Source organism: Mytilus edulis, chromosome 7 (assembly GCF_963676685.1).
Source record: "Mytilus edulis chromosome 7, xbMytEdul2.2, whole genome shotgun sequence".
In the NCBI taxonomy this organism is placed as follows: Eukaryota; Metazoa; Mollusca; class Bivalvia; order Mytilida; family Mytilidae; genus Mytilus; species Mytilus edulis.
In genome coordinates, this window is record NC_092350.1 from 85548500 (window position 1) to 85572496 (window position 23997).

Genomic DNA, 23997 nt, shown 5'->3' on the forward strand with positions numbered 1-23997 from the left:
TTTCTGTGTAACTGGTTTTGGTTTGTTCTTCAAAATTTCGCCAAAGGGCAGTGTCTGGCCTGAATAAGAACTGCTTGATTGTGAAGACGTGCCTATACTCTAAGATCGATTATGAATAATAAGAATACATGAACCTTAAGAAATCTGACATACCAATAATTGGCTTTTCTGACGCAAAATTTTCAATTAGCATTTATCCGTTTCAGATCCGTTCATCATCGGTTTTATCCGTTATACGTCCGGTAGAAGTCCGTTTCTCGTCCGTTCAACATCCGTTTTATCTGTTAAACGTCCGGTAGAATTTATCTTCCAGACCTCCAACGAATGTATAACGAACACGTAACGGATACAAAACGGAAACGAAACGGACGAGTACCGTACAAAACGGACACCTAACGGACGTTCAACGGACATTTTCACCGTTGGACGTCCGTTCAAAGTTTTGAACATGCTCAAAATGCTCAAAATTTTCAACCGGACAGAACGGACGTCAACGGATAAAACGTACGCTTAACGAACATGCAACGGATATGGACGGACGTCTAACGGATAAGAACGGACGTCTAACGGACATGAACGGATTGAAAAAAAGTTATCCGTTCGAGCTATCCGGTAAAGTGTGACCGAGGCTTTAGGTCAACATTCCTTGTAGTACATTGTAACATGTTGATCTTTCTATAAATTCCTGATAATCTCGCTCAAAATGGGAGACATAGGGATTTAAATTGGGCGGCTGTGTTAGCTTAAACTGCAATATTCTGCAAATAATAACTCCGTTTCCAAGGGAAAAATCGGTTGCTATGGTGATAAAACTAAAGAAAGTCCCACGCATTTTTCTATTTAATTTGCTGAAGTAGTATCCAAACTTCATAACTACAGTGCTTACTATGCTGTACACATTTGCACTTTTCTAAAAAAATACCGAAGAAAATTTGAAAATTTCGCAAAAATCCCAAATTCAGAAAAGTTGAAAATATGCATTTTTTGGCAAAATTTTTCAAAAATTTACAAATTTGGTTTACATGCAATATTAACTAAAATGAAGCTTAAACCAAGTTGTATCAATGAAATATATGAAAATTAATGAAAAACGCTTGATTCTATTCATAGTCAGGCTCTGAATTGTAGTGATCTAGTTGATTTTTGAAAGATTTTACTCAGCTTCACAACCAAACAATAGAGTGTCCGTTACCATGGCAACCACTCGTATATTTCCACTCACATTTATTTTTTTAGCAGTATTCAGTTACTGCTCCTTCTAGACCATTTATAGATAAAATCTGAAACCCTCATATTTCACATATATATGGCACTCTGCCTGGTTCTTATAAAGAGCTGTACCTAAAGATGTTTATCTGATACTTGTAGTAAAAGTTTTACTATAAAACCTTATCTTTTAACATACAATCAATGGTCAGTAAAGCAGGCGAGACATTTCAGCACGTGCAATAACGACTACTATTTAGGTCAACATTCCTTGTAGTACATTGCAACATGTTTATCTTTCTATAAATTCCTGATTATCTCGCTCAGAATGGGAGACATAGGGATTTAAATCTATGCTGTACACATTTGCACTTTTCTAAAAAAAACACCGAAGAAAATTTGAAAATTTCGCAAACATCCCATATTCAGAAAAGTTGAAAATATGTATTTTTTGGCAAAATTCCTGAATACCTCGCTCAGAATGGGAGACATAGGGATTTAAATCTGGCGGCTGTGTTAGCTTTTGACAATCTATTACAGACCTGGATAATTATTAGACAATTGAGAAGAAATGCAGGGGTTGTAAAAAACAACTTGTATATACATGTACATGAATAAAAAGAGATGTGGGTTATACATCAGCCTAACAATAAAAATTACCATAAGACATTTAAAGTCAAATGCTGTAAATTCAGACTTAAGGTAGATGGGGTGTCTAAATTATAATCCATAGAATTTTTTAATAATTTGCCAAAATGTAGTTTATATCATGCTTTTTTGAAAAAAATAATAAAAAGAATGAGTCACCGGGTTTATATTCACGCTACACGGTGTTCAAAATTGACAAATTTTGTATAGATTATACATGGAAAACCCAATTTTCTGCAATAAAGTGTAATCTACACCATAGAATTTTGAGATAACATATGAGAAGATGGATTTAATAGTATGCTTTCAGTTAAGAAAAAGAAACGATGGGGTCACCGGACCCGTTTTCTTGCTACATTATAAAATAGGTAAATTCCTAACACATTCTATAGTAAATGTACCTTAATCTGAATTATCTGCCCTTGCATTTGAGTTGCCTCCCCTTATGTTGCAAAGTTGGAAATAAATTGATTAAACAAATTTTTTCTGTTTTTTGTAAAAGACAACAATAAATATGATAAAACATGTCATTTTCTATATCGAAGTGGAAGTTCTTACACATGAATTACCTACTACTCTAAAAATTTGCACATTCTATTAAAGATTTAGACCTTGTTTTCTGGTATTTTCAAATCCAAGATGGAGGAAGACACCCTATCTACCTTAATATGTGCATTTATTCTTGCATATCACTGATTACTTGTAAAACGTGAAGACTTATTAATTGCAAACATTTTGCTCAGGAAAATCATTACTGAAATTGTGAATGCGAGTTTTTATTATTGCACTGTAAGCCACTTGTCCTTGGCAAGCAAGTATTTGCAGAAAATTTTTTCGACAAATGAGAAGAAAAATGTCAGAAAATTAGTCTGGGACTAGTAATAGGAAAATGTTTGTGTACTGATGCCAAAAAAAACAACCTACTAGTATACTGGGAAAGAAAGCAATTACATATTTCTTTAAAGATTCCCTTTGACCAGGTGACTTACTTGATAACATAATTAGTATAGTCCCAGACTAGTACCCAAAACATAGTTCAAGAGTATAGGAGCTATGGGGACGACTGTCCCCCTCTTTTTTGGTACTTTTTTTTAAAGAAATAAACATGTAAACCGTGATGATACATGAAGACATTGACTACTGTAAATTCAGATATTATTGCGAGGTTTTTGTTAATTCGAATAATGCGACTGGCTATGTTAAAAAGAAAAGAAATAAGCAGGTGTAATACCATCATTGATTTTCCTCTTTTAGTCTTTGCTAAATTTGCACTTTTTAAAAAATTGTGCAGAATTCATCTTTTTTTGAAATAAAGAAATACTTGGCATGAATAAAGTCGTATCATGTGCAGTACTATAGACAAAGGCTCACATAATATTCCATTGCATATCAGAAAAAAACAATCACTGGAAGTTAACCAATCAAATGTTCACCTCTTTTTTACCTGTGTAAAAGCTTTAGTAACCATGTAACCTCAAGTTTCAAAATATTCTATATAGAAAAGTCGTCAAATAAAAAAACAATGGTGCTTTGAAACACCCAAGATATATGTTTAGACAGCAACCATTTGATTTTCTGGAGGGGGGGCTATGTTTTTTTTTATGTACAAACAATCTATTTTTTTCGCGACAAGTCGAAAACAATTTTTTTCTTTCAATTTTAGCATTACATATAGTGGCAGCTGAGATGGTAACAAACAATTTTTCTTTTTTCAGAATTCAAAACAAATTATTTTTTTCTCCAAAAACTGGAAACAAACTTTTTTTTCAAAAAAAAAACATAGTCCCCCCCCCCCCCCCCCCCGGAAAATCAAATGGTTGCTGCCTTATGACCAAGACATTTTTTACTGCAATGAAAGGCAAGATTAATTACCTACAACTATCAAATTCAAGGGAATCATTTTTTTCAACCTTTTTCGTATGCAACCGGATGTGACGGATATGATTAGGTAGTATTACTCCAGCAGTCTCCTTTAACTTCACTCTCCCCTATATAGATAATGATCTCTCGCTAAATAATTCAAAATGTTGTGACTATGATGAACCATACATCTCATCGAACTTGGGATAAAGACTTCAGTTAACTGATACCGTTAAATCTGTCTCATTTCTTGACTAACTTTGCAACAGGCCAACAACCGACACCTCAGAGAGTTGTTGCAAGGGTTCATAACGGGTAGAGAGCCCTGCACACTTTTTACACCATTCATCATATTTAACGTCCCAATTCAGATCCGATGACGCTTTAGCAATGTTTTTTTTGCCGGTTGGTAAGAGACCAAGAATGACCATACTTATATTCCTCAGTCACCCTTAGGGTTCCTCAACGATGAAATATATTTTCTGTTTGAATAATGGTGTGCATATGCTGATAATGTAGAGTATGGTCATGGAGAATGTGTCAAAGAGACAGCAACCCGACCAAAGAGTAAAAAAAACAACTGAAGGCAACCAATGGGTCTTCAACACAGCAAGAAATGTGATGTATGTTATGGTTTAAATCCTATTTTAATCTTAAACTGTATCGTAATGTTATCTGCGAACGATAACTACGTCCATTTATCAGTGACATACAGATGGATACTGTCTTCTGATCATATACAGCTTGTTGGTGTGTAGTTCTATTCCAAGAAGGTTTGGGTTAAAGTTGTTGACGTCTAAACGAAATTTTGAACATATGTGTTGATGCTGTAGATGGAATGTTGTATCGCTATGTCTCGCTTTTTGGACAAATTGTCGCAGGCTCAACAAATGTATCTTGCATTATGTGTCAATAATCAATACTTTTAAGAAAGATAAGACATTTTTGTATATGTTAAAGAAAGTTTTGACTTAAAAAAAAAAGTTGCCGAGAGTCACACATATTGAACTTATCAAAAAGATAACAAAAATTTGAATTGAGAGTCAAACAGACCAAATTCGCTTTGTTTGAGGCAATTACATTGACAAACTTTGATTTTTAACGTTAATAGACATTTACAAAAAAAAATAGTTATGCATAAACAAATAAAAGGCAGATTATTCAAAGAAGCATACAGACTAAACGTATAAGGTCAACTGTTTTTTTTTTATAAAGATTGGCTGCAGGAGATTCAAAATTGAGTACTTTATATTTTATTTAGGGAAATATCAAGATTGCTTTTATAGAGATTTGTTATGGCATAATCATTGAATGAAACACATGCAAAACATAACTTTCGTATCTTTAATTAATTAAATTTGATGTAGAAAAAAACCATTAGATATATCACCTATCAAGAACATTATGCATACAACTATAACATTTACATATACAATATAAACTAGTTTAAATGAGTACACATCGCACCAGTAAATACTAACTTTTGTCAAGGGCACTACTCACACCACTATAACATTTACATATGCAATATAAACTACTATCAAATAATTACACACCACAACAGTAAATACTAACTTTTATCAAGTGCACTATACATACAACTTTAACATTTACTTATTAGGTAGTATAAAATTGGTATACATCACATATAAAATTAGTACACATCATACAATAGTAAATAGTAACTGACCATACATTATATATTAATCCTAACTGCTAAAAAAGACAGTCCTTTCTCAGTAAAATACGGGAAAATGAAAACAAATACCTTCAAAATCTTACTCTGGATGCTGTCATTTTATCGTAAGAAAGCTCTGTACTATTTTTAGTAAATTCTCAGAAAGTTTGACAACATTTTAACCACAGACTAAACAAATGCGTTGATGCGACGGACAACATATTAGAGAATCGCTATTTATCAATTTGGTTACAAAATGTTGCATGCTCGACAAAAATGTATCATGCATTATGTGGCAATATACAATCCTTTTTAAAAAGATAAGACATGTTTGCGTACGTTTAAATGTTTTGACTTTGTATAGAAATGTATGCTTACATCAATTTTCTAAAATAAAAAAGAAAGCAATAATTTGAATTGAAGGTCCAGCTTACCACATTCCCTTTGTATGAGGCATTTTCATGGAAGATTTTTTATATTTGAACGCAAATGGAAATATTTTAGAAGACCGATAAACATAAACCAATGAAATGCAGACAAGCCATAGAAGACTGTATACTTTTAAAATTTCAAAGGCCAACTGGGTCTGATGCACATAAAATTCAAAAAAATGATTAAACAGTATTTATATAAATAGTGTTCAATGTAAATGTAATTACTATTAGACAAAAAGCTTTCATGATGATCCGGCCCCAAGTCGATCCGTCCCAACGTCCTATGTCGATCCTGCCCAAATCGATCTGGTCCATATTTAAAGACGATCGGCCCCCTATATATAAAATATTTACAAGTAATAAAAATAAAGATATATATGAATTCAGTGTAATTCATAAATGTTTATAATTTTTTAAATAATATAAAAGGTGGGAAATAAAAAAGTTTGCCTCAAACGAATAAATTTTTATAAGATGAGACATTTATTTCATTTTTTTTTATATTTACATTTTATATAGAAATCTAATATTGTTTTTAATATAAAATATTTGAATTTTAACCAAAGTATCACCTTAAATTGATACGGATGGTTATGCATTATAAAACAATTATGTTGATAATTACAAGTTTTAAAGACTATTGACTATGCATAATAAGAATAAAAATATATCTAAAAAATTTAGTACCATCAACATTAACAACAGTAATAAGCATGATTTTTCTTCAATTGACTGTGATCTTAACAAGTCTGTCAATGGGTGTACTAGTAAATAGTTACATACACAACTGCACACCCTGATCCCGAAGATGATGTATACACACTTTATTTTTGTTCAACGTATAAAGACTTCTCAAATTGAGAAATGTTTTGCCGAATCCTTCCATAAAAGAGGAGACATGATGGGTTTTTCTTTTAATATCGCAATTCAATGGTACCAAAAAAAAAACATAAAAAAAACCCAGAGAAGACAGTTGTGGAAAGAAATAAAAGTACATTTCTTCTTCCTGTTATCTTTAAAAAAAAGAATAAAACCAGGTGTAATCCACCATTTATCTACACTTGGAAATGCCTGTACTAAGTCAGGAAAAAATGACAATTGTTTTCTATTCGTTTGATGTGTTTGAGCTTTTGATTTTGCCATTTGATAAAGGACTTTCCGTTTTGAATTTTCCTTGGAGTTTGGTAATTTTGTTTATTCTACTTTTTATTCATATCTTATATAACATACAAATTAAAGAAGTAGAAAAATAATATGAATACATCATGCATATAACACTATAGAATTGACTTAAGCAATATATGCAATTAAACATTATTTACAAACTACACCATCAAATACTAATATTTAATAACGTGTATTAATAAAGGCAATAGTAGTATACCGCTGTTCAAAAGTCATAAATCGATTTAGAGAAAACAAATCTGGGTTACAAACTAAAACAGAGGGAAACACATCAACTGTAAGAGGAAAACAACGAAATAACCTAAAAAGCGCACCAAGCATGCAACCTCATGTTGTATACAAGCAATAGAAAGCTTTATCTTGAGCACCACAAACCCCACCAAAACTAGGGGTAACATGTATGAAATACAAAATGTATATAAAATTCACATAAGCTAAGTCATCAGTTTTCTATGTAGTGTTTTTTGTAGACTTGTTCCTCTTTCCGTTATGTTTCATTTTTTTGCCATGGTGTTGCCCGTTTTTTTCTTCGACTTATGAGTTTGATTGTGTCATTTGTATTCCGCCTCTATTTCATCACACATAAAATCATCTTTAAATATCATTCAACTAAATGTTACAATAAAATTGAAAAAAAGTCTCATATCAGCGTTTTGAGCAACACAACTAACTGTTAAGAATCAGGGAATATCAAAATCATTCCTGGAAAGTTATGACAAAAAAAGGAGACCAGTTTAATGAAACTGCTAAACAAATATGATTAATAGCAATAAATCATTTACGATTCATGTCGACATACCATTTCATAGTTATTTATATACAATAACCTGGACAGATGTGGCATACAAACAGAGTAACCATAACATGTTAAACAAAGACAAACTTTGGTAAAAAATTGCATGAAAAAAATTGAATCAGTTCATCGTGTAAACAATTGAAAAAAAGTTAAGGATGTGCTGATGTCAGGTTTAGGAAAATTGGTCAAATGTTCGGACTTGTTGGGTTTTTTTCCTCAAATAAAGGGTAAAATATTTTGCCTCATAACACCCACTTTTTCAATCCTGGTGTCTATGATGAGTTTATTTTTCTTTTCATATAAGACTTCAATAGCTCATAAAAGGTCACTTACCAATATTTAATCAGATTTCTTTTCTTATGATTTGAGACCCAAATAATTCCAATGCTAAATATAAGTCCAAGTCAGACGTTTCCCAACATTTTTTCAAAACCAAATATCTCAAAAAGGAGTTTCATAACCTATCACTATTTTTTAGCTCCTATTTGGATCCTAAACTAATGCTCTTCTGACTAATTATATCAATTTGAAATTCTAGATTTTTTTAATTTCACCTAAGTACATCCTTAATTAACTATGTTCTTAGACGTTATAAATACAAGAGTTTTTTTGACTAAGCAAAATTCTACAAAAGATGCATACAGTTAAATAATGTATTTCGAAATATTTACAAATTTATATAAAAGTATTTACAATTACTTTTTTCTTCCAAAAACCATTAGGAAGGTAATTTAAAAAATGCTACGTTACCCTAAGCAGATAGAAGTATTAAAAAAAATCAATAAGAATTGCACTGAAAAGGGGGCAATATACAAGTGATCGTTTTCATTTTAAATGTAAATGCAAATGTATTTTCACTAATTGTTCAAAAAAATTCCTAGGTTGTCAAACTTCAAAACACCAAACTAGTCAACATTATTCAAGAGAAGTCTGCCAAAACATTTTCGATGATTTTTATATTTTTACCAATGTTGTTGAACGCCTGACCAATATGTCTCAGAGATGGTCTGATAGCATGAAGCTTACAGAATGAAGACTTCCACTCTTGCATAATGTCTCGGTTAAGTTTCACCAAATCTCTTTCCTTTTGTCGGAATCGAATCTGCTCCCAGGTTTTGAATTCCATTCCAAGCTCAATAAGAAATGGCAGCGAGTTGTTTCCTACAAACGGGGCGAGTCTGTCGAAGTGCTCTTCTGAAGGTTCATAGTCCCAAATTTCTGGTTCCTGGTCTAATGCAAAAAAGTAAATTGTTATTTTTGGGTTTTGTTTATATTAATTATTTGCCTTAAATAACATGTACTTTTATTGAATTCTATTTTAACCTTTACAACATTTTCATTTAAAGAAAAGGCTGTGTATATGAAAGTAGTTACATGTTACTGCAGTTTACACTGATTGTGAACAAAGTTCAACAAAACATATATATGTATAATTAGACATCCTACTGATGAAGGATATAAGTTATCTAAAATATTTAACATTTGTATATGAGTTCATGTTTTTTTGTGCTGTTGTACCCTTTTAGACTTCCTTATATATAATATATATATATATATAAAAATTATACATTATTTAGTATGTAAATATTAGAATGTTTAAAATAGTTTACTAAATAAAGTGTTAAGATTACATAAGGCAATCTATAATCTTATTTGTGTAATTGTATTATTCTCTAAACTGATTAATCCAAACTCCCATAGACTTGTAAGTCATATGATGCTACTTATAGGCACTTATATATTTATATAAATATATATATTTTTATTATAGTGTTAGACCTGTATAACCAGTGCTATCCGATTGAGAATGTCTCATGTTTAGACGTGTATATGTATACGCCTAAAAAAGTGTACAAGACAACACCAATATTAAACTAGAGGCTCTAAAGAGCATGTGTCGCTCACCTGTATTTACTGATGCTTTGGAAATCATGTAAAATAAGGTTAAAATCATAATTTATAGTATAAGATATTATTATATACTATAATAATATCTAAGATAATAGCAAAAAACTGCAAAATTTCCATAAAATTACTAACTCAGGGGCAGCAACCCAACAACTGGTTGTTGGATTTGTCTGAAAATTTCAGGGCCGATATAGCGAAATCTGATGAACATTTTTGCCACCAGTCAGATTTGCTCTAAATGCTTCAGTTTCTGAGATATAAACCAAAAACTTCATTTTACCCTATGTACTATTTTTAGCCATGTCTGCCATCTTGGTTCGCAGGCAAGGTCATCGGACACATTTTTTAAACTTAGATACTCTTATGATGATAGTGGACAAGTTTGGTTACATTTTGTCTTAATAGTTTCAGAGGAGAAGATTTTTGTAAAAGATTACAAAAATTTAAGAAAAATTGGTAAAATTGACTATACAGTTTAATAACTCCTGAAGGGGTCAACTGACCATTTTGGTCATTTTACTTATTTGTAGATCATACTTTGCCGAACATTATTGCTGTTGACAGTTTATCTCTATCTATAATAATGTTCAAGATAATAACCAACCAGATGCTCCACAGGGCGCAGCTTTATACGACCGCAGAGGTTGAACCCTGAACGGTTGGGGCAAGTATGGACACAACATTCAAGCTGGATTCAGTTCTAAATTTGGATTGTGATTAAATAGTTGACACAGCAAAGGTTTCTGACACAGAATGAATGTGGGCTAATAAACTTAAAATTTGTTTTTTGCCTTTGTGCAATTCACTATGCTGTTGAATATTAATCCTCACAAAAAAATGTTTGAAGAAATTTTCTTTCTATATATGAAATCTGAAATGACAAAATTTACCCCCCCCCCTAATTCTTTTTCACATCCCCCTTTCCCTTATTCAAAAACTGATCTCAATTCAAATTTCGAATGGAGTTTGAAACAATAACTACTCATTTAAATACATCATAGAATATTAAAATGTAAAAAAAGTGTTTGTTATCACTGAATAGTAAAGATTGTTTTAATTTATCAATTTATCAGTTGGTAGTAAAAGTGAATATACATTGTATATTGTTTAAAACAATGATTTAAGTTGATTCAACTACTATTCTGGACAAAGAAAGATAACTCCAATTGAAGATTTCTTGCTATTGCGCAATACTGTGCAATTGAAAATGTCTTGCTATTGCACAATACTGTGCAATTGAAGATTTCTTGCTATTGCTGAATACTGTGCATTTGAAAATTTCTTGCTATTGCACAATACTTAATATAATAATTTTGGATCCTGATTTGGACCAACTTGAAAACTGGGCCCATAATCAAAAATCTAAGTGCATGTTTAGGTTCAGGATATCAAAGGAGCGCAAGAATTCAAATTTTGTTAAAATCAAACTTAGTGTAATTTTGGACCCTTTGGACTTTAATGTATACCAATTTGAAAACGGGACCAAAAATTAAGAATCTATATACACAGTTAGATTTGGCATATCAAAGAACCCCAATTATTCAAATTTTGGTGAAATCAAACATAGTTTAATTTTGGACCCCGATTTGGACCAACCTTAAAACTGGGCCAATAATCAAAAATTTAAGTACATTTTTAGATTTTGCAAATCAAAGAACCCCAAGGATTCAATTTTTGTTAAAATCAAACTCAGTTTAATTTTGGACCCTTTGGACTTTAATGTATACCAATTTGAAAACGGGACCAAAAATTAAGAATCTATATACACAGTTAGATTTGGCATATCAAAGAACCCCAATTATTCAAATTTTGGTGAAATCAAACAAAGTTTAATTTTGGACCCTTTGGCTCCCTTATTCCTAAACTGTTGGGATCAAAACTCCCAAAATCAATCCCAACCTAACTTTTATGGTCATAAACCTTGTGTTTAAATTTCATAGATTTCTATTTACTTATACTAAAGTTATGGTACGAAAACCAAGAAAAATGCTTAGTTGGGCCCCTTTTTGGCCCCTAATTCCTAAACTGTTGGGATCACAACTCCTAAAATCAATCCCAACCTTCCTTTTGTGTTCATAAACCTTGTGTTTAAATTTTATTGATTTCTATTTACTTGTACTAAAGTTATTGTGCGAAAACCAAGAAAATGCTTATTTGGGCCCTTTTTTTTGGCCCCTAATTCCTAAACTGTTGAGACCAAAACTTCCAAAATCAATCCCAACCTTCCTTTTGTGGTCATAAACCTTGTGTTTAAATTTCATAGATTTCTATTTACTTCAACTAAAGTTATAGTGCGAAAACCAAAAGTCTTCAGACTACAACGACGACGACGACGCAAACGTGATACCAATATACGACCAAAAATTTTTCCGGTCGTATACAAATGGCAAAATTTCTTTAAAAGTACCAAGTAAGGTATAGTAGCCCAACAACTGGTTGTCCGATTCATCTGAAAATTTCAGGGCAGATAGATCTAAACTTGATAAACAATTTTAACCTATGTCAGATTGATCTAAATTATTTGGTTTCAGAGATATAAGCCAAACATCTGCATTATACTCTATGTTCTATTTTTAGCCATGTTGGCCATCTTGGTTCGCGGGCGAAGTCACCGGACACATTTTTCAAACAAGATACCCTAATAATGATTGTGGACAAGTTTGGTTAAATTTGTCTAAGTAGTTTCAGAGGAAAAGATTTTTGTAAAAGATCACAAAAATATTGCTATGTTCTATTTTTAGCCATGGCTTCACCGGACACATTTTTTAAACTAGATAACCAAATGATGAATGTGGCCAAGTTTGATTTAATTTGGCCCAGTAGTTTCAGAGGAGAAGATTTTTGTAAAAGTTAACGACCACGACGACGGACGATGGATGCAAAGTGATGAGAAAAGCTCACTTGGCCCTTCGGGCCAGGTCAGCTAAAAAAGGAAATAATAAATGTAAATATCTCTATATATATTTGTATATCTAATATGTTAATTGTTGCACTTACCGAAGTCAATTAGCTTGTCTCTCACCACCTTAAAGAATAATGATGAAAATAATTGATTAAAAATAAAGCAAATACTTTAAGGCATTTTAAAAGGTCAGAGCAATCAGTAATTGAAAAAACATACGATTAATACTGAATAGAAACCAGCTTTATATAGATTAAGAACTATATCGTCTGGTTATAAGAATTAATTGTGTACCGTAGCATATAAGTGTAAGAAGTAGTAATGTACAATTAAAATTCCCCTTACTTTGCAAAGAGTGTGTGGGTTCTGTATGTTGCCGATTGCAGCAGCTTTCCTGATGTCATCAAATGTAATGGAAGAACTGTCAATACACCTATGCAGTATTTCAAAATTTAATCTTTCTGCTTCTTCCCCTAATGTATCATACAAACTCTCCCATATATTATACTTCATTCCAAGATGAATAGATAACTCTTTGGTTTCGTGTATGCTGTACTCCATTGACAATCGACGTAGGTGAATATCTTTTGGAGTCTGCTTTAAGAACTCGTTGTCCGTCACTGAAATAGAATATTAAGTTTCTGAATTTCTCAAAATTTGTTAGATTTTAATCTTTACTGAAGGTTATGCCAGAAGTTGTGTTATTAATATTTATTTCTTAAATGCTGTTAATTTCCCAAAATAGCATGACAGGTGGAATGGTGTTTTGTTCAAATGCAGATAGGTGTAGGGTGCACATGGAGTTTTAATACAAACTACGCAATGGAGGTTGACAACGTACCTTCAGACAATGGACATATATTGTATTGAGGAATGGTGTTGTGTATGTGATTATATGACGTTAAAGTTTGCTTTTTTTCGAATCGTAATAAAATACAAACAGGGAAAATGAAAAAAAATAAAGTTTTACCAAATCCAAAGAATAATAACATTTTGTTACATCAGTTGCATTGAAATACTGTGATTTATTTCCAAGGAAAAAATGAGAAATCATTCCTCTAATGTCATACAATAATGCCGGTGTTGTCCAGACGTTGGCCTTGACCTTGTATAAAACTAAACTGAGAATGCAAAGACAAGTATAGTTCCTAGCATTACTTATTCTAAATCCACTTCAAAGCCAATGTTATAAAATGAATAACTTATCTTACGAAAAATCAAACCGTCAATGAATGTGTTGTTTTGTCATTAGTTAAATAGTTTTCCTTATTTGAAAACTAGTTATTCTGAAATCACACTGTAGGTTGGGAAAAAAAACATCTTTTACTAATCATTTAACCTAAGCTAGCTATATAGTGATTCGGTAGTGATTAACTGATACTTTTAGTTACTTTAATGGCGGTCAACTATTTTGATCCAGTTGATGTTAAGTTTTAATTTTGAGTTTTCATGCACTTCAAGCTGTTCAATAGTCATAAATCGATTTAACTGAAACAAATACGGGTCACAAACCAAAACCGAGAGAAACACATGAGTTATAAGAGGAAAACAGAAACAATGAACTGCTATTAAAACAAACGCCAACATACATAAAAACGAACTATTTGATAACAACTGCCATATTCCTGACTTGGTACAGGTCACTTTTAAAAAAAGGTGGGTTGAACCTGGTATTATGGCTAGCAAAACCTCCCGCTTATATGACAATATGAAAAATACAACGAAATAACAACTTTACGTGACAGGAATACAGTACAAATGAACGCAAGAACACTCAGGACAGAGAAATACATAAATAAATAATATAATAGTACATTAGAACATGTAAACCTCAAAATAACAAAGAACACCTCATATAAATTTACAACAGTACACAAGTCCAGCAAAATATAATTATAAACTGTGCATCAGACGAGTGCATTAACGCCACAAAAAGTGACGTCACAGGTAAATATGCATTTTGTAAGTTAAAGAATCATCAGCCTGTGCTGGAAGACAAACCACAATGTTCTGTTTTTTAAACTGCTTATTGCAAACCCACTCCAATATATGTAAAAAAAGGACAGATCTTAGTATCAACAATTACAAATGACAGACTTAATTTAATTGTTAACTAGTTTGAATATGATTCAATACATTTATATTGACTATGAATTATTTATTCAAATGAAATCCTCTTCTATATTATTCTAAAAATAAATAGAAAATGTGTCCATGGGACACAGATGATCCCCCTGCTTGCATTAAACATTATAACGGGACACATAAATCCAGAACAGTAAGAGTGACGCTACCCAAGTTTGTACCTGGTTTGCGTTTTGTGGTAATAAGCCTTGTGTATAACATGTATAAGTTTCATAACATTTGGTTTAGGAGAACTTAAGTGAGAGAACATAAACGAAAAATTCAGCAATATTTCCATGTGTAAAGGGCATAACTCTTAAACAGTAAAAGTGATGCCACCAACATTCAAACTTGATTTGTGTTGTGTGGTAATAACCATTGTGTATAAGTTTCATAGCATTTGGTTAAGGCAAACTAACTTTAGACATATAGAGAACGGAAACGAAAAATTCAGTATTTTTTCATTTGTACAGGGGCATAACTCTAGAACGGTAAAAGTGACACAACCAAATTCAAATTTTATCTGTGTTATGGGGTAATAAGCATTATGTGTAAGTTTCATAACATTCGGTTGAGGCAAACTAAATTAAGATAATGGAAACAAAACATTCAGCATTTATTTCATTTGTAAAGGGTCATAATTCTAGAACAGTAAAAAGTGATGCCACCAAAATTCAGACTTGATCTGTGTTTTGTAGTAATAGGCTTTGTGTATAATTTTCATAACATTTGTTTGAAGCAAAATAAAGTTAGAGAACGGAAACATATTTTGGGACATACGGACGGACTGACATATAGATGGACAAGGGTTAGATGTAATGCCCCCTCCGCTAATTTGGGAGAATAATAAACATTGACTCTATCTTAAAAGTAATTGAGAATTAAACAGCTATCAATGTAATCAAGAATCTGAACTGGCTAAAACTATGTCTGTCTATAGATTTAAACAAACAGAATAGTGAACAGAATTTAGTTAAAAATGTTGCTTAACTTTGCTCTAGAAACTGTCGCTTGATCATCAAAAAGCTTCTATTCAACATCCTTAAATACCGCCGATGTATGACAAAGTTATTGATACCTTAAACGCATTAGCAACAGACTGTACTCACCTATTGCCGACATGGACACCAATACTGACGACAACATGCAACATTAATTTGTCTCGTGAAAGCAAGATTCATGGCAGGCTTGAACACATATGATAAGTTTATAGAATGAGACTGTTCATGATTGATTCAAATGGGGATGGGTAAATTGGAAAGGGAATGATGTATGGTTTAAAAGTGTTTGGTGGAATTGTATATTATGTAATGTTGTTCGTTATGATAGTGTAATGGTGTAACTGTACATTATGTATATGGTTAAAGTGTATGGTGTATTAAGTATATGGTTTCATGTTGCATCGTGTTATGGATGTGGGAGCTTAAACCAAAGAGGTACTATATGCATGAACTCAGCTATTGTAAATTCTGAACTTATGAAAAAAAATGGACAATAATGCGAAATTAATCATTGCGATTTTAGGAAAATATGCATACAGTATTTTATATCAGATATCACAATGCGAGTTTTTATTATTGCGATACTCAATCAGTCGCATTTTTAATTAATAAAAAACTCATAATAATTTCAGAATTTACAGTATCAGATAAATATACAATAAAGTATACATTACCTGGGCATGCTACTCCACATGTAATTTCTGCCTGAAAAGTTATCAGAAAATAAGTTAATTGAAAACAAATTAAAAAAAAAGTTTGCTTGAAATACGTCCACATATTTTTTTTTAGCATTTGATGAACGATTGCTATTGTTCTAGTTTTGGTATCTTGTGCTAAGTGTTATTATCATATTTTCACTATTATGTTTTTGTTTTTTATGTAATCAGTTTTCTGATAAGTTTCCGAAAATGTCTGCAAGTTTTGTTCTTAAAATGTTGTGTTTACATTTCATTATCAAACTGTATAACAAAGATTAAAATTTGCTTTTTATCATTTCATAATTGATATATATTGATACCTAAATATTTATCGTTTTACAATGCTTATTTTTGTCATTTTGTAGACTACATGAAGGTAATAGAAGCTGCATTTAAGGAAATGCTACACAAAATAAATTATTAAATAATAAAATATCAGTTAAACTTTATTTGTTTTATATACAACATAACTATATTTTTGTCCTTTACTGGTATTTACCTTTTGTAAGGCCCAGGAAGATAAGATCTCATTGGTGTGCTCAATTCTGTGTTCTGGACATATCCATGAACCATCTTGTTCTTGATGTTCTGACATTGGCAGAAGACAAGGATTTTCCGGTGAACTGCAACACAAACTCAGATTAAAAGAGCCTTCATTTATAACAGATCCTGTACTGCTTGTCTTGACGTAAAGCTGACTAATTTTTTCGAGTGCAATAGCTAAACATTCCCTAATACACGATGCTAGATATCTCATTATAAGTTTTCTATTCGTTAGGTGAACAAGACGAACAACAATCATCTCATCATCACAGTTAACGCACATATCTAGAGATGGGTCTATATTAAAAACCGCTGACCTATGGAACAGCATTTCATCGTTTTGCTGTCCGTATGTTTTCACTGCAAATATGCTCAAGCAGTAACTGATGAATCTAAAGGACAACGCTGGGGGAATCATTGACGAAGATGAGCTGAATGCTATTGCGATATTTCTCTGAACGAAATTAGTGGATTTAAGATACCCAGTTGTATCATTGGTTCTAACCATGCTAGCAACGTAGTAGAATTCAGCTGGTATACGTTTGTGTGTCTTGTCATATCGCCTTGGTTCAACCAGTATATCAAGATGTGTCATGACTCCCAGTAAATAATCTTTATGTTTTTGAAAAGACTTGTATTTTTTCTTCTGCCAGATATCGGCTACTGACTTTTTTGCTATTACACCCTTCTGACTCATTAATTCCCATGATACCTGTCTAAGTGTGTCACCTTCACAGAATCTTCTATCAGTAACGATTGACTTAAAGGCATCAATCAGGTGCGTCGGTGAAAGAATGATGTGTTGATCCAAGCCTGATTCATCAAAATACAAGATTCGTCCTACAGAATGCTGAAACTTGAGAAATACTTTCAATTCTTCATCTGTCAGTGGTCGAACGGGCTGAGCAGAATTTATCTTCATCATATGGTCCATGGTTATTAAAGGAATGTTGCGGTTTAAAAGTGAGTCAAATTCGAGTTCGAGAGGAATAAAACATTTTGGAAGTTCTTGACCCCATGTTGGTTGCACTATGGCTTGTTCGATAATGTTCTTTTTAATCTTCGCCATTTCTGGATCAGATTTGTCCCTTGCATTTACAAAAATTTGGTCTTTAATGACTAAATGGGACAGCAAGGGACTTCCAGAAAACATCTCTTCTATAGCATGGAATAATTGTTGACGTCTGGGTTCAACTTCCATCTGTAAATAAACATCTTATCTTGAATCTTGTGAATTAGCTTTTGCTTGTATAAATACTATTATTCAAGTGCTTGTCTTCCCCCAAAAAAGTGTATATAAATGGCAGAGGCAGAAGTGATAACTTGTCAGTTTCTTTTACTTTTATTTAATGAAATTTGAGCACTTGTTTCATGATGCATGATTTTACCTTTTTCATGTAAACACATTTTCAAATATTGTTCCACATTTTGCCTGTCTGTCAAAAGTCTTACAAAATGACAAGAAAGAGCAATAAGTAGTTTCCTGACGGAAAAGAAAATGATACTAGCTTCTAGCAAATACTATCACTATAGTTTCGTATTTAACAAAATGAGATATAAGGCAAACATATGCATTTGAGACAGCAAATCAACAACACAGATACAATCATGTCATTTAACATCTAAACTAAAAAAATAAATTTCTGTTAACAAACTTACAGCTCTCAATTTATCCTTGTGAGTTAGAACAATCATGATTTTAGGAAATCCTGGTCCACTTCCTTTACAGTATGTGACTATGGTGTTTATCCAAAATCTGAGGTAGTCTAAAAGAAAGATGTTGTATAAATAACAACAATTAGTGAAAGAATGTCCATGTATTTTTATCTTTTATGGATAATTATTTAGGCAGTCTAACATTTCTAAAAAAAAAATGAAAAGTAAAAAGGATGATATTTTGTTTAAGTTAAAGTCTTATTTTTTTGCATTGCTCTCCTGCATATCTCAAATTGACCACAAATACAATTATTAAACTTGTACCAAGTCAGGAAGATGACAGTTGTTTTATATTCATTTGATGTGTTTGATCTTTTGATTTTGCCAATCGTAAAGGGACTTTCTGTTTTGATTTTTCTTTGTAGTTCAGTATATTTGTTGTTTTACTTTTTCTTAGAATTACCCCAAAAAAATAAATAATAAAATTAATCCATTCAATTAATTGAATTTGTCAAAACTATTGATCGTCAGTAGTAATTATAAGTAATGACTGGCAGAAACTAGTAATTTATTTCTGAGAAATTCGTTCAACTTTTAAGTAGTCTATTTCAGTAATTTTGAGTAATCAATATTAATAATTTCTAGTAATACGCAAATCAGTAATTACGAGTAATAGTCTTTGTAATTTCAAGTATTATAAGTAGGTGCAAGTCTCACAAGTAATTCAAAGAAATAACCCAAGTAAACTTTTACATATTAGTCAAACCATGTATCTTCACTGCCTTCAACAATGAGCAAAACATATACTACATAGTTAGCTATGAAAGGCCCTAAAACGACAAACGGCCTGATTTATGTACAAAATATTTAACGAAAAACAGATGTGATATACAGCGACAATAGACAACCACTTGTTGATAGTCCTAAATATAAATCTGTACTACAAGTATCATATAAACTTAACATGATCCAACATTGTCCAAGAAAATGCGGTAAAAGTCAGATAAACCTAGCTAGAAATACATGCACACCTTACAATCATTCTATACACCGAATGTAGTTGACGTATTGCTGATAGTTTATATACAAGAAATAAACCAAACCCTTGAAATTTTATACTGACCTATGAACCATGAAAATGAGGTCAAGGTCAGATGAACCCTACCAGACAGACATGTAAACCTTACAATCATTAAATGCATCACATATATACATGTGTAGTTGACATATTGCATAAAGTAACTACGAATCAAAATTAACCAGGAAAACTTAACATGCAAATGATGTCAAGGTCAGATGATACATGCCAGGCAGACATATACACATAGAAATCATTCCATACACAAATATAGTTGACCTATTGCTTATACTTGTTATAGTTGAAGAAAAACAGAACAAAGCACAAACACTTAACATTGAGCAATGAACCATGAAAAAGAGATCAAGGTGAAATAAAACGTTCCTGCCTGAAATGTACATCGTAAAATATTTCCATACACCAAATATAGTTGACTTATTGTGTACAGTATTAGAAAACAGACCAAAACACCAAAACAATAACTTTAACAACTGACCCATGAAAATGAGGTCAAGGTCAGATGACACCAGTCAGTTGGATATGAACACCTTACAATCATTCCATACACCAAATATAGTAGACCTATTGCTTAAAGTATCTGAGACAAGGACTTGACCACGAAAAGATAACCTTGTTCACTGATCCATGAAATGAGGACAAGGTCAAGTGAAAACTGTCTGACAGCCACGAGGACCTTGCAAGTTACACACATAAAAAATATAGTTATCCTATTACAATGTACTTATAATAAGAAAGAAATTTAAGTTACAAAAAAGCTGAACTTTTTTTCATGTATTCACTGAACCATAAAAATGAGGTCAATGACAATAAACAGATGACGACAAACAATTTATAACGTTAGGCATTTATATACAAAGTATGAAGCATTCTGGTCTTCTACCTTCTTAAATATTAAGCTTTTGAAAAGTAAGTTAACACCGCTGTCAGATCTCTATCCAACTATCTTGCTTTCGGCGACAGAAGTCGCAGGCTAAACAAAAACAGTTGAAAACGGCTTAACTCATTAGATCGATACAAATCACACAAAACCCTTACAAAAACACAAAAGACTCAAGAACAGATCTGAAAGTATTCGCAGTTACTGAAAGCTAGTTGCAAAGCAATGATAACCAAACAACAAATCATGTATCTAAAACTAAAATATCAATTACTACACATCTAACATCAAATGGATTTCGTGTAAAGACGTCAGAGAAAAATATGACCTTGCACAATGGCAAAGGTATTGACGATTATAGGACCATGAATGGGTATAAAATGATAATGAGTTTTGCTTTACTTAAATGATTTTAAAATCAATATTTCTACTGGAAAACAATGTTCAAAGATCTATTTTCAGTGTTGAATTAATAACCCTCTAGGATAATTTTATTTAAAGAATTGTATCTAAATTTACAGGTTTGGTAATCAACATCGATATCACTGTTAAAATGAGGACGGCTATCCTGTTGGCGATAAAAGAACCAGCTCACATACTCCTTGGCCCCATATTGTCACTGGGCAAACACAATCTCATCAGCTTTCAAAGTTCAAAGACTCCTAACTCTTTTAAAAGTTAACCTATAAAAACTTCTTGTGGATATGCACATTTACATATTATGTCCTAATTATCTATAAAAAAGTTTCATGAAAATCAGTTGTGTCATTTGACAAATTGATGCAGAAGTATATTTTGACCAAAAGTTCAAAGCGGCATTCATCCTCTTTAAAAAATGTAATCATAACTTCCTCTCGATATGCACATCTACATATTAAGTCCTAACTATCTACAAAATTTACTATAATAAAGTTGTGTGGGTTCAGAGGAGTTGCAATCACAAACTGTTGTAGTAGTATAATTAGGCCAAAATTATCAGTTTAAAAGGCATAACTCTAAGAAATAAATGCTTCGCTGAGCGCAGCCTGATACGATTGCAAAGGTCGAACCCTGAACAGTTGGGGCAAGTTTGGACACAGTATTCAAGCTTGATACTGTTAGAATATGGATTGTGATAAAAATTTTGAAATACTATAGGTTTCTGACACAAAATGAATGTGGTCAACGATCTTAAAAAATTAAAATGGGACATTCAATTTACAAAGAATGGTCTGATATCCAAAATCTAACAACATGGTAAGATTTAGCATACATGTATAAAAACACCATACATTTTATTTTAGTTGATATTTAACATAATATGGACTAATCTGAAAACAGGGCCTAAAATATAAAAACTAGAGGCTCTAAAGAGCCTGTGTCCCTCACCTTGGTCTATGTGCATATTAAACAAAGGACACAGATGGGTTGACATTCATGACAAAATTGTGTTTTGGTGATGGTGGTGTGTTTGTAGATCTGAACATTCTTGCTACTTACAATTAGCTTTATCTATAATAAACTTGGCCAAGTAGTTACAGTGGAAAATAGTTTGTAAATATTTACCAAAATTTACAATATTTATGAAAATTGTTAAAAAATTACTATAAAGGGCAACAACTCCTTAACGGGTCAATTGACCATTTTGATCATGTTGACTTATTTGTAGGTCTTACTATACTGTACATTATTGCTGTTTTCAGTTTATCTCTATCTATAATAATATTCAAAATATTTAAATAACAAAAAGCTGCAATTTTTTTTTTAAATTAACAATTCAGGGGTAGCCACCCAACAACGGGTTGCCTGATAGGTCTGAAAATTTCAGGACAGACAGATCTTGACCTAATGAACAATTTAATCCATGTCAGATTTGCTCTAAATGCTTTGGTTTCAGAAATATGAGCCACAAATTGCATTTTACCCTATGCACTATTTTCAGCCATGTCGGCAATCTTGGTTCGCAGTCGGGGTCATCGGACACATTTTTTAAAACTAGATACCCTACTGATGATTGTGGACAAGTTTCGTTAAATTTGTCTTTATAGTTTCAGAGGAAAAGATTTTTTTTAAAGATTACAAAAATTTACGAAAAATTGTTAAAAATTGACTATAAAGGGCATTAACTCCTTAAGGGATCAACTGACCATTTTGGTCATGCATACTTATTTGTAGATCCTACTTTGCTGAACATTATTGCTTTTTTGCAGTTTATCACTATCTATAATAATATTCAAGACACTAACCAAAAACGGCAAAATTTCCTTAAAATTACCAATTCAGGGGCAGCAACCCAACAACGGGTTGTCTGATTCATCTTAAAATTTCAGGGCAGATAGATCATTACTTGATAAACAATTTTCCCTGTCAGATTTGCTCTATATGCTTTGGTTGCAGAGATATAAGCCAAAATCTACATTTTACCATATGTACTATTTGGTTACAATGTACCAAATAAAATTACATGGGCGCAGCCATTTTATGAAGGGAACATGACATAGAGATAAAAATAGATGGCTCTCTGTGATTGGTTGTTATATCTTTTATAATTTTTTCTTCTGGAAAGCATTATGAATGAAGTTTCATGCAAGCACAAATTTGTCCTAAAATGTATAGTATGAAATGCCGAAAATAATTTTTTTATGTTGCTCAAAATTAGGGAAAATTTTCTGCGAAATCGTCAGGTATCGTGAAAAACCCCAAAATTCACCAAGAAAAGCCATGGGACCATATATATTTGAGTGCGGTAAAATCACAAATAGATATAGAGCTTCAATTAGACAACAACAGATTTTCCATAATTAGTTTAATGAAAACGCCTTATTAGGAGATAATTGCTAAAAATAGCATTGCCGGCAACGGGGCCACCATTTAGTTCTTTATATCCATTTTTAGCCAGGTCGGCCATCTTGGTTCGCGGGCTTGGTCACCGGACACATTTTAAACATGATACCTAATGATGATTGTGGACAAGTTTGGTTAAATTTGTCTTAGTAGTTTCAGAGGAGCAGATTTTTCTAAAAGATCACAAAAATTAACCAAAAAGTGTTAAAAATTGACTATCAAGGACAATAACTCTGTAAGGGGTCAACTGGTCATTTTGGTAAAAGTTTACGGACGCCGGACGACGGACCACGGACGACGGACGCCAAATGATGAGAAAAGCTCACTTGACCCTTTGGGCCAGGTGAGCTAAAAAGTAAATGCACTATAAGATTCAGCATATCATACAGCCACAATAATTCAGTTTTGGAAAGTGTAATTTTGGACCCTTTTGACCTCAATGTAAAAAAAAATTGGGTCTAATGTTCAAAATAGTAATACAAGATTAGAAGCCCAAAACATTAAAGACTGTAAATCAATCCCATTGAAATTTGTATTTTTTTCAATTGACGTTTTCTTG

At 32.1% G+C, this 23997-nt stretch overlaps 1 protein-coding gene across 1 annotated transcript in view; it reads right to left on the bottom strand.

Annotated features, from left to right (window-relative positions):
- Positions 1-6529: 6529 nt before the first annotated feature.
- The window catches only part of LOC139483468 (uncharacterized), a 75169-nt gene continuing 57701 nt past the window's right edge, over positions 6530-23997 (bottom strand). Inside the window, exons 9-14 of the mRNA XM_071267489.1 lie at positions 18643-18749; positions 16940-18184; positions 16417-16447; positions 12963-13237; positions 12713-12740; positions 6530-9037 (exon numbers count right to left, since the gene is read on the bottom strand). Of these exons, the coding sequence (XP_071123590.1) occupies positions 8727-9037; positions 12713-12740; positions 12963-13237; positions 16417-16447; positions 16940-18184; positions 18643-18749 (1997 nt within the window). The 3' untranslated portion in view covers positions 6530-8726. The remainder of the gene's footprint in view (positions 9038-12712; positions 12741-12962; positions 13238-16416; positions 16448-16939; positions 18185-18642; positions 18750-23997) is intronic.